This window comes from Strongylocentrotus purpuratus, unplaced genomic scaffold, assembly GCF_000002235.5.
Source record: "Strongylocentrotus purpuratus isolate Spur 01 unplaced genomic scaffold, Spur_5.0 spur5_scaffold_16, whole genome shotgun sequence".
Taxonomy (NCBI): domain Eukaryota; kingdom Metazoa; phylum Echinodermata; class Echinoidea; order Camarodonta; family Strongylocentrotidae; genus Strongylocentrotus; species Strongylocentrotus purpuratus.
In genome coordinates, this window is record NW_022145601.1 from 28,590,190 (window position 1) to 28,603,647 (window position 13,458).

The 13,458-nt window shown below is 37.9% G+C and overlaps 1 protein-coding gene across 5 annotated transcripts in view; it reads left to right on the forward strand.

Annotated features, from left to right (window-relative positions):
* Positions 1-13,458, forward strand: part of LOC581257 (protein kinase C iota type) — a 91,299-nt gene that overhangs the window by 39,115 nt on the left and 38,726 nt on the right. For 4 of the 5 annotated variants that reach the window (XM_011684538.2, XM_011684540.2, XM_030987237.1 and 1 more), the window contains exons 3-4: positions 6,928-7,049; positions 11,757-11,846. In XM_011684538.2, coding sequence (XP_011682840.2) covers positions 6,928-7,049; positions 11,757-11,846 — 212 coding nt within the window. Of the gene's footprint in view, positions 1-3,290; positions 3,897-6,927; positions 7,050-11,756; positions 11,847-13,458 lie in introns of those variants that run through there. The other variant, XM_011684543.2, reaches the window with a different exon arrangement.

Sequence of the window (13,458 nt, forward strand, 5' to 3'; positions counted from 1 at the left end):
TTCATGAACACCAAGGGAAGATAATAAGTGGGGGGGATGGAACAGGGCAAATCAATAAACATGCTCTCCAATCGCAGAATAACGAAATAAAATAACAGAGCGCATGCAGGTTATGAACGCGAGGCGAGAAATTGGCCACTCTATAGGCGTGTCTTCACTATCTCGAGATTGCCAAATATCCAGCTATTTGAACTATCCTGATCGCAAACTATCCAGCTAATTTGCGTCTTCATTAGACCGAAGTACTTAGCAAATTAGCTGGATAGTTGGTCGGGATAATATCCCAAGATATCTCGGTCTAGTTTGCAAAATACCCCACTATTTCCGAACTAGCGGGATAGTTTGGGATAGTTTGCGACCGTCTTCATTGGAGCGAAGTACGGAGTCAAATATTCCGATCCCATCATGCACAACGATTTCCGGTTTTCTGTGTTTACTAGTTGTACGAGCGCGATGAGCGGTATAGATCGCATGTGCGCGCGCTAGTACAACTAGTAAACACGGAAAAATGGAAATCGTTGTGCATGATGGGATCGGGATATTTGACTCTGTACTTCGGTCTAATGAAGACGGTCGCAAACTATCCCGCTAGTTCGGAAATAGTGGGATATTTTGCAAACTAGACCAAGATATCTTGGGATATTATCCCGACCAACTATCCAGCTAATTTCCTACTTCGGTCTAATGAAGACGCAAATTAGCTGGATAGTTTTGATCGGGATAGTTCAAATAGCTGGATATTTGGCAATCTCGAGATAGTGAAGACATGCCTTTTCTGCGCACTGAGAGCGGGATCCAGTTTTATGCCGTAATCCTCTTTTCGTCAAAGCTTCGCGTGCCGATATTGATTTAGGAGCCCGAGAGGGTAACAATGATGGGTGCACAGCTGTCGTTCTCGTGATGTGCTTCCTATATAGCTCCCCTGCAAGATCACAATTATTCCAGTAGGGTAAATTTGTTGTAGCTGTCTCTTTTATAGTCTCTTTTCTGTATGCTAATGGAAATATTACCATAATTTATACTCTCTACATGTACATATAGCTACAGAAAATGGTACAGTATTTTTTCAAATAGACAATAGGACCCTAATACAACTGTAAATCCAAGAACTTTTCCATTCATTGATCTGTGAATTTAAATCGTATTTACGATTTTCTGTTGAATTAATGTAAAAAAAGTAATTTGTTTTCTCCATTCTAGCTGAGTATTACATTAGAAAGTACTACCGGTACATGTACACAGTTGCAGTAGTAGGTGTTGCCTATCCCTCTATCTTTCCTATCTTGTATCTTCCTTTCTTACCATCTCCAATCTCTCATCCTCCCTCTTGTGCTATCTCCCAGGTCAGCGGGTAATCAAATCCTGTATATTTACTCAGGTTATTAGCAAAGAGTACGAGCCCCTAGCCCTAAAACCTTTAAAGATACAGTGGAATTCTGGTTACGTGAAAATGAAATATGTGAGCTTTCCTAATCTTTTCGTTCCTAAATATAAAAGAATTTCATTGTAGAAATGTCACATGATGAAGATTTCCCTTAAATGCCCTCATACATGTATTTCAAATATAACATATAAACTAACACAAAAACTTAAATCTTTGGACCAAATTCAGATGTCATATGTATGTGTAGTCCCATAACCCCATATCTGTGTGCAGTGCTTTTGACTGTATCCTATTTTCAGCAAGACTACCGTAGGTCATGCGTTGAATCATTTTGATGATTCTCAAAGCTCATAATACACACTTAAAGTAATGTGCTACATTATCAACCTCATCCAGTTCTTTCTATAGGCCTATCATGATGTCTTTTACATTGCAATCACATGACCAGATTTCAATTTAATCTTTAAGACCTTGCCTTGCCTGAAAGCTACTAATCTCTACCTCATATCAGTATCCTTTGGACTCTTCCCCGTACCCTCTTCCTAGCTCTATACCTCCCTGGATCACATGGTCGGGCCTGGCCGGGTCAAAAGTTTAAGAGCAAAGTCGACGAATATCGGGAGAGGTGTTTTGAACGTGATAAATGCACTGTTAAATGCATACATAGTCCTGTACGTTTATCAGGCTTGTGTAGGCCTATGCCCGCCATGAAGCAAATCTTTTGCAAAATAGCTCAGGAAACTGTATATGCCCACAGAAAGTGATTGCTTATTCTCTCAGGTCCTTAGGGGAATTATATTCTCTGTAGCATATTTATTAATTCATTATCAATATTGCCTGGTCTAGTTTGCAAACTTGTGTATGTTAATTGTGGAATATCTTTTATATCTAGCTTCACACAGTATCAGTATCAGTTGGAATATATAGGAGTCTTATATTTTTTGTCATGTAAGAAAAACCAAGTAGGAGGGGGGGGGGGACAGTTGAAGGCATTCAAATATTTCGTAAGAAATCTGCATAAATTTGCATATCAGTCAAGAAAGATTACGATTTTGATTTAACGATCCGACACTGAGCATTCTAGATGCAGATACTACTTGGACAGAATTAAAACAAAAATTGGCAAAAATATCTTTCTGCTGTTTCGATGGTGCAAGCTGTCTTGTGTCGTTACTGATTCTGTTGATTAATTCCTGTAGGCTTAGTACAGGAGCCACCCAGTTCCAAGAGAAATATGAATTTGACTTTTTACACTTGGATTTGTATGAGTTTATATTAATTGGCATACATGTACATGTAACTTAGTGAGCAAGATTGCACCTTGTTTCTGGAAAGTTTTGATATGTAGAAATGTCTCTATACCTGTACCCCAAACATCTGGTGTGTTTATTCATTAGCTATCACCTCCGATCTATCTTAATCTCTTATCAACAGTACACATCTGAACAAAGAATATAATAGAATGTACCGACGACAGAATTTGTCTGTAATGCTTTGTGCTGGCTGGAACAAGGCAGGAAAGGGTGCGCTAAAGCCGACATGGTTTTACTCTCTGTTATAATAATAAAAAGTTTAGTGTTGAAATAACGAAGCATATGGTGTTGCAATTTGCAGAAAGGGTGAACAGTTGTCGAACAATCTCATTTCATCATTCCAAATAGGTATTGATTAGTCTTAATGATCTGCACGCGCCTAACTCCATTTTGTTATTGATTTATGTATTGATCTAAACTGCTCTATTGATGAGGCGATATTGATTAGACCGTCGGCTGTGGTATCATCCAAGAGAAGGGATCGAGGGGGATTATCTGGGGGAATTGAGACCCCCTTTGGGAGGTGCGTGGATGGAGAGGGGCGAGAGAGGGTATATAAAGGGGTAAGGTTCAGGCAGAGGAGTCAGTGTCTGAAGCAGCGTGGAGAGTGGAGGAGAGAGCTGTTGAGAGATTGTAGACTGCATTGCATGCGAAGGAAAAATCAGGGTCACTTGATTAGACCTCCATTGCAGGGATTGATTCAATTGGTCTCCTATTTCTATTTATACATCTTGGGCTTTTCATGCCCTCCACTCTGCAACGCTTGCCCATTCGGTGAACGGCTGGCCATAGGCGAGTGCTTGCTCTATCAACCAGGGTCACTCAGAGAGAGACAGAGAGAGAGAGAGAGAGATACGCCTCTCCTTGTGCAAAGATTCACTGCCCATTCAGGGGCCTCTTCACTCCGCCCCATCAGCCTGGCCTGACTGGGCCGTTGACTACTGGTACCCTCTCGCCCTCTCAGTAGATAAGGTTTACCTTATCACCGTAGTGGTGGCGTTGAGATTAACCAGAGAGCAACTCCTATCTCTTATCACTGTTTTATTGGTCCTTTTTGCCATCATTTGCCAGTAGCTCTGCTCTGTGTAAACTGTTACGTACTGTACTCCCTCAATTTTATAACTGAGTTTGCTTTGAGGAGAGCAGGCAGCATGGCTAGGCTCAGGAGGCGTTTTCTTGCGCCCGGAGGTCACCGCGAGGTAAGTTAATTTCTTCAGTAATTGATGCTTTTAATGACAATTATACCATGTGGAATCTTAGAAATATGCTTGTTGCCACAGTCTTTACCTCATCATAAAGTATGAACAAAATAGTTTTCGCTTATTTGCAATACAAGTACTTGCCTTTCAAAGTGACCTTCATAATTCATGAATGTATAGCACACATGAAGGAATGACGAAGCAATTGTATGGTGGTGCCACACTGCCACTTTTTTCAAATTTGAATGATTATTTCTGGTAAAAACCTTTTCACATGGTCTCTAAAATGTATTCATGATGTTCACAAGTCTGCAAATTTACTCACATAGTATGCTGAGTTCAAAGTGTTAGATTTCATGAATTTTAAGCCTTTTTTCATAATCATTTTCTCACTTACCGTGTACAGTCGACATACATGTTATTAGGGCTTCGTAATGGTACATGTATGACTGTAAAAACCTGCAGAGTTTGAAAGATTTTTCTTTCCCTGTTAAATTCATGAAGAAAATCAGAATTTGTGTGAGTAAATCAGATGATTATTAATAGTGAAGGGTGTGGATGTCGTGTGTGTGTTTCATAAATTAACCTCAAGAAGGTTTTTTCTGCACTGTACAGTGTGTCTCTAAAAAAAGTAAACCCAACTTCAACGGCAAATTTTCAGAAAACTATAAAATATTTACACATTATTTTTTATGGTTAGATAGTCCAATAAGTCCTCTGTCCAATGATACCACGTAGGTTATGTAACTCTCATGCATGACTGAGCATGATTCAACTTAGTGAATGGGTGTGAAATCATCACTGTGGCAAGTTAGAATTGCACTGGAAGTTCATCAATCAAATGACATAGGAAATGTCTGATTTCTTACAAGCATAGCTTAGGGATGTGTACCCTCGACATGACCGCCATTCCTTTCCATGCAAAGCTCGCAACGCCTCCTCATGTCCCTGACAGCACGCCTGATCATTCCCTGATCTTGTCGTAATCGGTTCACTTCACCTGTTATCTGTTGCCTCAGCTCCTGAATTGTGGCCGGTGGGGTTTGGAACACTTTTCCTTTAAGATACCCCCAAAGAAAGAAATCGCATGGTGTCAGATCTGGTGAACGTGCAGGCCACTCAACTGGGAAATGAAGAGCAATGATGCGATTGCCAAAGAGTGCAGTCAAACGATTCCTCACAGCAATAAGTCTGTGGGCTGGGGCCCCATCCTGAGCCCACCAGGCCCTGCGGAATGCTCCACGTCGTTGTCGGGGGAAGATCTGTTCCATCTCAGGCACAATAAAATTGTTCAGCATGTCAAGGTACGCCCTGCCATTGATGTTGCCTTCAAAAAAGTAAGGTCCCACCAATGAACCATTGCCACAAAGACCAATCCAGACACTCACTTTCTCCCTGCTCATGTTCTTATTAAAAGCATATCCCGGTGGATGATGGAGTTCAGCATACTCGTGCTCATTGTGGGTGTTTACCATTCCATCCATGGAAAACGTTGCTTCATCCCCGATGGTAAAAAACTGGAGGAACTGTCGATCTCGGTTGCACCGGTTCACAAACCATTGTGAAAATTGAAGTCGTCTGGGAAAATCAGCTGGTAGAAGTTGGTGCTGAACATGAACATGATATGGATGGAGATGCAAATCCAGTCTTGCTATTCTGTTAAAAGTTGCGCGTGGTATTCCAGTATCATTTCTCCTGGTGCTTATGCGTGGGTTGGCTTGGATGGCCTCTCTTACCACTTGGATGTTTTCAGCAGACCTCCCAGTTCGTCTGTGGCCAGAGTGTCCTTTATTCCTGTTCAAACTGGTTCCGTGATCAGCATACTTTCTCACATTGTACCAGATGGCTCTTTTTGTTGGAGGCTGCCTCTCGGGGAACTGCACCCGAAAAGCATCTTGAACTTCCACGAAACTTCTTGTTTCCTGGTATCGAGTTACCAGGAATACTCTCTGCTCAATTGTCAACTGTACCATGTTTGGAAAGCATGTGAAGTGTGCCTGTGTTAGGAACAACCTTTGCTGAAGTTGTTATGTAATCATAGGCCTAACATGTGACAAAGATTTAACTTCAAATAGGCCCTGAATGCATGACAATAGCAAGAAATAACTTGCCACAGTGATGATTTGACACCAGTTCACTAAGTTGAATCATGCTCAGTCATGCATGAGCGTCAGATAACCTAAGTGATATAATTGGACAGAGGACTTATTGGACTATCTAACCATGAAAAAATAATGTGTAAATATTTTATAGTTTTCTGAAAATTTGCCGTTGAAGTTGGGTTTACTTTTTTTAGAGACACACTGTACATCTGTGAAGTTATGAAATGAAGTGTATATATATCATCTATAACTTCATCTGTGAATTTATCTAGTGAAGTGTTAACATCGTTTGAAACATATTCTTAAAGCATAACTGAAGCGATCCAAAGAACTGCTTTCCAAGTCATGTTTCTAGCACTTTAGCAGAGTTCAAATGGTTTGTCTGAGATGTTATTGCCAGCTTACATCAAAGTAAGCCTATTTCAAGTATGTTTTGATGAGTAATATGGATATGATCAAACAAGGTTTGTGCAGACGCAATACTCTGTCAGAGGGCTCTAAAGAGGAGCTGTGAAGGTTGGAAATAAGTCACTTGATTTGAGTTTCTTACTGATTACAGTTTAATTTATAGTTATATATTTAGACTGTTCAAAACGTGTCCCCTAATGAGAAAGAGGAAGAACTACAAACTTATGAAATAGTAGCAATTTGATTTGATTTGCAACAAGTTTTTTTTTTTTTTTTTCATTCTTTGGAGGATTCAAATAAAGTTTAGAGGGCGAATCACCCTAGGTTCCAATTTATTATTATTCTTCTTTTTACTGAACTGATAAAATTAACATAACTGACATTGATATAAGCCTTTAGAAATGCATTACATGAAAATGAAACCATCTTTAACAGCTTATAAATGTTATTTTTAAAACAAGAGTTCAATCGCTCACAACTTTGATAGTTTTTTTTTTTCTTCTTTTCTTCTCCCCTCCTAGGAGCATCCTATGTATCCGCATCGACCCCAACGTGACCCTGGAGGATTTCCTCCAGGATATGAGGGGCATCTGCAACTTCCCAGAGAAACAGAACTTCACTGTCAAATGGCTGGATGAAGATGGTGAGTTGACCACCCCTATCTCCCATAGTAGTATGCCCCAAAGGTCCTGTTATTCTTTATATAATAAGGTCATTCCATTGTGAATATAGGTGGAGTCATTGACTATAGAGGGAATAAAGAAGGAGGGTTATACACCCTATCTCTTTGTGGGATGCCCTTTTAAATGTCTATTCTGCAAGCATAGACTCTAATTTGATACTGTAATACAATTCATAAAGCCTTGAGCAGAGCCTAGATCTGTCAGTTTCTGGATGCATGTACACAGCCTATTATAGACTCATCTTTCAGACTCTGTTACACACAATGACTGACAAGGGTTTGTGCAGGTCTGCACATTACACAGTTCCTTAATTTGGTTTGATTCTGTGACCAATCAAGATCAGTCCATTATTTGTAGTTATAGGTTCATTTGTTCGCTTTAAATATCCTTCGATCATTTGGTTTATCATTTGCTTTGGTTTGGGCAGAAGCAGTTATTCTTTTGGCCAACGTTGTCAAAATTTAGAGCTCAAAGGCTTGAATTAGAATGTAGTGGTTTGGGAAGCAAAATAGTTCTGGATTCCTATGCCTGATACAAACTATTGCGGAACTTTTGCCCCTTTTTCTTGCATTGTGGACCAATTCAAACCATTTGGACATGATACTATTGCTTGCGTGGACTAAAGGCCTAGGCATGAGTGTAAATGAATGCACTCCCACTCTAAATGCACTCTAAATACTGGGGTCTGTGTCTTATAAAACCCTAAACTATATTTTTGATAATTCATGTTGCCAGTATGTTGAAATGAGAAAATATAATGAACATGTCTATATCACACTATATTTACTTATTTAGATATTATTATTCTATAGAATTGTGTGGGAGTAATTGCATTTTCACTCGTAAATGGAAGGGATTTGACAAAGAATTTAATTAAAAGGATGCTCCTTAGTATGTTCATGCTAATTATCTAGGTTTCCTTTTGCCAGATGATGTATGGCATGCAACCCCCTTCACTCCCATCTCCCTACCTCCCATTTGTCATAAGATTTAGAATGCTAATCCCAGCTGACCTTTGAATAAATTGCAAGTTAATCAGGAGAGAGGAAGTTACTTATTCTACCCAGCATCCAATGCATCGCGCTAGCAGGGGTGATTAGTCTCTGATCAAGAAGTCTGGACCCTAACTTACTTATTCTACCCACCATCCAATGCATCGCGCTGGCAGGGCTAATTAGTCTCTGATCAAGAAGTCTGGACCCTTTTATGCAGCTTGAATGCAAACCTATTAACTTTTCTGTTTGTAATGTATTGGTATATAAAGAATGCAATTTGTTTAATTCAATTACACATATTTTCTTTCTCTCTCACTCATCAAATATATACATATTCATCATTTCTGAGAATTTGTCTTGTATCTGCTATGTCCTCCCTCTCAATATTCATTTTGACAAATTGTAAACTTTGTATCCTCTTCTTCATCATGTATCTCATTAATTTATTTATTTAAGTTTTATATTGTTTTTCTGTTCTTTTATATCACTGCTTATGTAGGCTCCCCCCCCCCCCCCCTCTCACAAAAACGGAATAGTGTCAGTTAGTATCCCTTTTTTTTTTCTTATACCACTGCTTCACTCTGATCTGTTTAGTTTTCTTATTTTTCTGCCTCTCTATTATTTTGTCTTCTCTTCTGTTACCTCTCTTCTTAATCGCTCTTCCTTGTCTTTAGTGATGACAGATAAAATGTAAAGTAAAGTCACAATTATGTAATGCACAGCAAACGATTCTACCTCGGTGAACATTTCTAAGAGATAAACGGTTTGTTGTTCAATGTGTACTGTGACAAATCATACATCTTTTATTTGGAAGAGACAGATGTTTGCTACCCCTGGGGCTATAAATATTATTTGACAAATTGTAGGGAAGGAGAACATTTGTCAGGTTCTGTTTTTGGCTGCCCATTTCCTTGAAGTGGGCAGTAGACTGTAAATTGCTCAATCATTCGCTGGGTCTGAGCGCTACAACTCATTTTGGAAAAAAGTAGCACTGCATGTATTCAATCATTCATCTTACAATTTCATAGTCTTTGAATTGGTGCATTTTTAAGTTTAGTGTACTGACGGCATTGAATCATCATACAACAATATCTCTTCCATTGAGCTATTTGAAGCTAATTTTTGGTCCCCTTAACATCACAAACATGACATAAATGATTGTCATTATGTGGCAATTGTCCAAGTATTTACTGTTTTGTCTTTACATTTCCCCTTATTTTGTATGCCCACTATTTTATCCCCAGAAAAAAAACATGTTTATTTCCCTCTTACACATTTACTAATTGTACACTTCCTTCTTCAAAGTGTAGATTTCCTTTTTATGTTCCCCTATATCCCCCACTTAGACATATACACTGATAATATACAACACTTGAATGCAGTGGTTATCAAGGCCCTGAAATGCAGATGTTAGGAGATTTAGGTATAGGATAAGGTATATCTAAAATTACTAATTATAATGCCAGTAGGAGCCAAAGAAGCTCTTTGTACTGTGACTAGCCTCCCCAACGTTGTAAATTTGTTTAGGGAATGTCACAAAAGAGTACACCTACTCCCCTTCTTAGTCAATAAACCATATCTTCTATTCAGAGCCTGCATGAAGCCAGGTTATTTACTCTGTATTCGAGATCTAATCCTTATGGCTCCATACCGACTATATTATTCTTGAGGGTTGACAAACAAAATTCATGGCATTTTTTAACAATGTTTCAAGTTTTACAAATCTGAGATGCATGGCCCTATACGTGTTCTCAGTATCTGTGATATGGTGTAATATTAAAGCCCTAAAAAAAATTGCACTTTAAAATTATCATGAAGTAAAAAATCTTTGAGTGACCGGTTTTACTATTCTCATTATTCCAATCATAAATATTTTGATAATCAGACAGGTGATCGGCTTGTAAAAGTCATGGGATTCCTGACTGACCTTAAGTTTTGTAATTATGATTCCAGCAAGAGCTAAATCCAGGATTTTGTTTAGAATCTGAGGCAAAGATACCCAATCCCTGTAAGTCTGATTTTAGAGACTATCTGACATAGTTATTATTCAATGTGATGACTGAGGCCTGCCATGTCAGCAATCATGGTAATTAAAGAGCACAACCTTGCCTTTAGAATATTAATCACCCACTAAGCTAATTAACTCCCATTTTAATCTCTAAATCTCATGCCAAATGCATATTGGAGACATTTGACTTCATTTAGTTGAGGTATTACATAACACAGATTAGAATTTCTGGGTTATTATTAGGGTTAATATTGTGAGTAATGTTTTTGGTAATCACATACTTGTCTAGTTTAACAAAAGTGTAAAGTTCAACATAAAGCCATAGCAAAACTGTATTAAAGAGTGTCCACTTCCTCTCTATTATATTTATAGTTCTGAGCCCTTTTTTTTGCTCAGTCATTGGTTGATACTTTCCAACAGCAAATTTTCTTTTCTTTAACACGCACCTAGTTCTCCGTTAGTTTATACAATTCCCCTTTTTATTACATTTATTTAGCATTGCCTTCATTTGAGTACAATGCAGGGCAAAATCCAAGTGCAAATTTGACTTTTTGAACTTTGCTTCTTACATGTACATTGTAAAGATAGAATCATGCATGCCAGAACGAGAAGAAAAAGCATGCTATTTGATTCAAGTGACAAATTCTTTCTTTTTCTTTATCTGTTTGATTCTCATCATATGTGTGTGTAATTTTGCTCTATTATTTTCCTTATCCATTTCCTGTTTTTTCACATCCTTTATTTTTACCTCTTTCCCCCTTTTGTCACCCCCCCCCCCTCTCTCTCTCTCTCTCTCTCTCTTTCTTTCTCTTTTTTCTCTCCCTCTCTCTCTCTCTCTGTCTCTCTCTCCTCTCTCTCTCTCCTCTCTCTCCTCTCTCTCTGTCTTCTCCTCTCTCTCCTCTCTCTCTGTCTTCTCTGTCCCCCCTCGCTCTCTGTATTCTCCACTTTTTGTGAATTCATCAGGTAAACTCATTCAAACCTCATCTTGATTCACCATTCATAAAAGTAAAAAAGAGTTAATTTTACCCTCTGTACCCCATGCTGATGTTATGTTTGTCAAATGTCTGCATATCTCATCATACATTCCCCCTCTCATTATAATATCATTCTCATTTTTCTCTGTATTTATTTGATATTCCAGACGACATTTTCCTTTATTTCATTACCTTGCAGAGTTGGTCATTCTTAAAGTCTTATTCATGTATGAGTCTCTTATTTATTTAAAGGGGATGCCCCTCCTTATATAAAACAAATTTTTTTTTGGATTAATTATAAGATACAGAAATATGAAATGTGCTTTATGCTTGCATCTTTTTATTGTGCTCTGATGCTCGGTGAGGCAGCTCACCTTGTTATGTGAGCAAGTACTGAAACTCATAGAGCTTGCATGTCCTATTACCACATCTAATTATTCTACCCCTTTCCTTCCTCCTTCCCACCCATCTGTCTCAATATTGCATACATTTATCATTCATCCATATCATCTTTCATCCTTCATTAATAAATATAATTATTTACATAAATGTTGTTATTTAACCTTTTACATGTATATAAATAGATCATTCATCCATCTCATCTTTCATCCATCTCATCTTTCATCCTTCATTAATAAATATGATAATTATTTACATAAATATTGTGATTTGACCTTTTGTTTATTGCAGGTGATCCATGTACCATATCTTCACAAGAAGAACTTGAAGAAGCCATCAGACTTTATGAACTCAACAAAGACTCCAATATCAATATTCATGGTAAGACATTGGATATGATATATTCTCCTACTTTTGTTTTTTCCTCTTTTTCTTTCTCCTCCTCTTTTAAACTCTTCTTCTTCCTTCTTCTTCTTCCTCTTCTTCCTCTTTTCTTCCTCTTTTCTTCTTCTTTTTCTTCTTCTCCTCGTCCTTCTCCTCGTCCTTCTCCTCGTCCTTCTCCTTGTCCTTCTCCATCTCCTACTCCATCTCCTACTCATTCATTTGCCTTATGTTCTAACTCATGTTGGATCCTTTCTTCTTCTGTTCATTCAGATTTGCTTTTGAGGGGGGGGGGGGCCTCTTTTCTCCACTTTTTTTAGTACTTATTTTTTCCTTCACCCTATCCCCCTTGCCCTCAGTAGTACTCCATTTATTCTCTCCATCTATCTCATAGTCCCATTCAAATTGTTCAGTCCCCTTGTCTCTTGGAATACATATAGACCATTACTAATTGATTCAAGAATCTCAATTAATTCTCCCTTTGCACAAGGAGTCTCTAATTTGGAAATGTGTGACTGCCTAGCATTTCTATACAGGAAACTACATTGGAAATCTACAAGCTCTCAGCTATGTCCACATGGCAGCTTTTATCTTTGGTATTGCCCCGGTGTAGTCTCATTAAACAGACCCTATTTGACTTTTTGCTCTCTACATAACTATTGTATGTCAACGGTAGTCATATCTATGTTCAAGCTTGGTCCAATTTTGTCAACATCAACAAAATTACAGTTTGAAGAAGAAAGAGTTTGGGATATAAGCTGAAGGGGGTTGAAATTTTGTTTTTCATTAAAATGCACTAGAAGTAGGCATACATTAAACAAAAATACACAAATGTACATAGTTTGCCAAATTTAAAAGAAAACATTAGAGGGGAAAAATGAAGCTGCCTCTCAAAATTACTGCATAACTTAGAAGGAATTTTGTTTTGTAACTCATTGTGAATATACTTGTACAGCTAGATTAAATCTTTTTATTGAAATTATTCAGGCTTGGAACAAAACAGAATTCCAGAAATACCCAGAATTACTTCTTTTCTAAAGCAAACAAAATGAGGAAGCTGAGAACTGTATTGTTAGTAGAAAAAGCATGGAAACCGTAACATTACAAAAAGACCCATTTTTAAAAAACAAAAAGCATATATTTACTTGCGAGTTATTTTGAGGCTGTAGTATACTCAAGAATGAAAGGTGGACTGGTTGAATTAGGGCCTTCGTTGAATGAATTTAGAAGTAAGGTTAAATATGTCACATTCTCAAGAAACATCAAAATTGGGATAAATCAAATTTCCACATACTTATAAAAATTACAAAACTGGTAAGGGTATGAATAATTTAATTTAGTTATTATGTGTAATTTTGAAGCGTCGGGGGAGGGTTTGCAAGTCACACCCCTTCAAACACAAAAGATTTTTTTCCTGAACGAACTCTATGATAATAACGGGTAAACAAAATACTTGGCTGTAGAACTCTGATTTGAAAAGAGGCTGTTTGTATAACCTTCTGACACCCACATGTTTTTCTTTACCCCAAAAAAGGGGGGAATTTAATATTTTGCCCTTTTTGTAGATTTTGGGAGATATGTCCATTTCTGGTATACTTGGAATGTGGAGGTG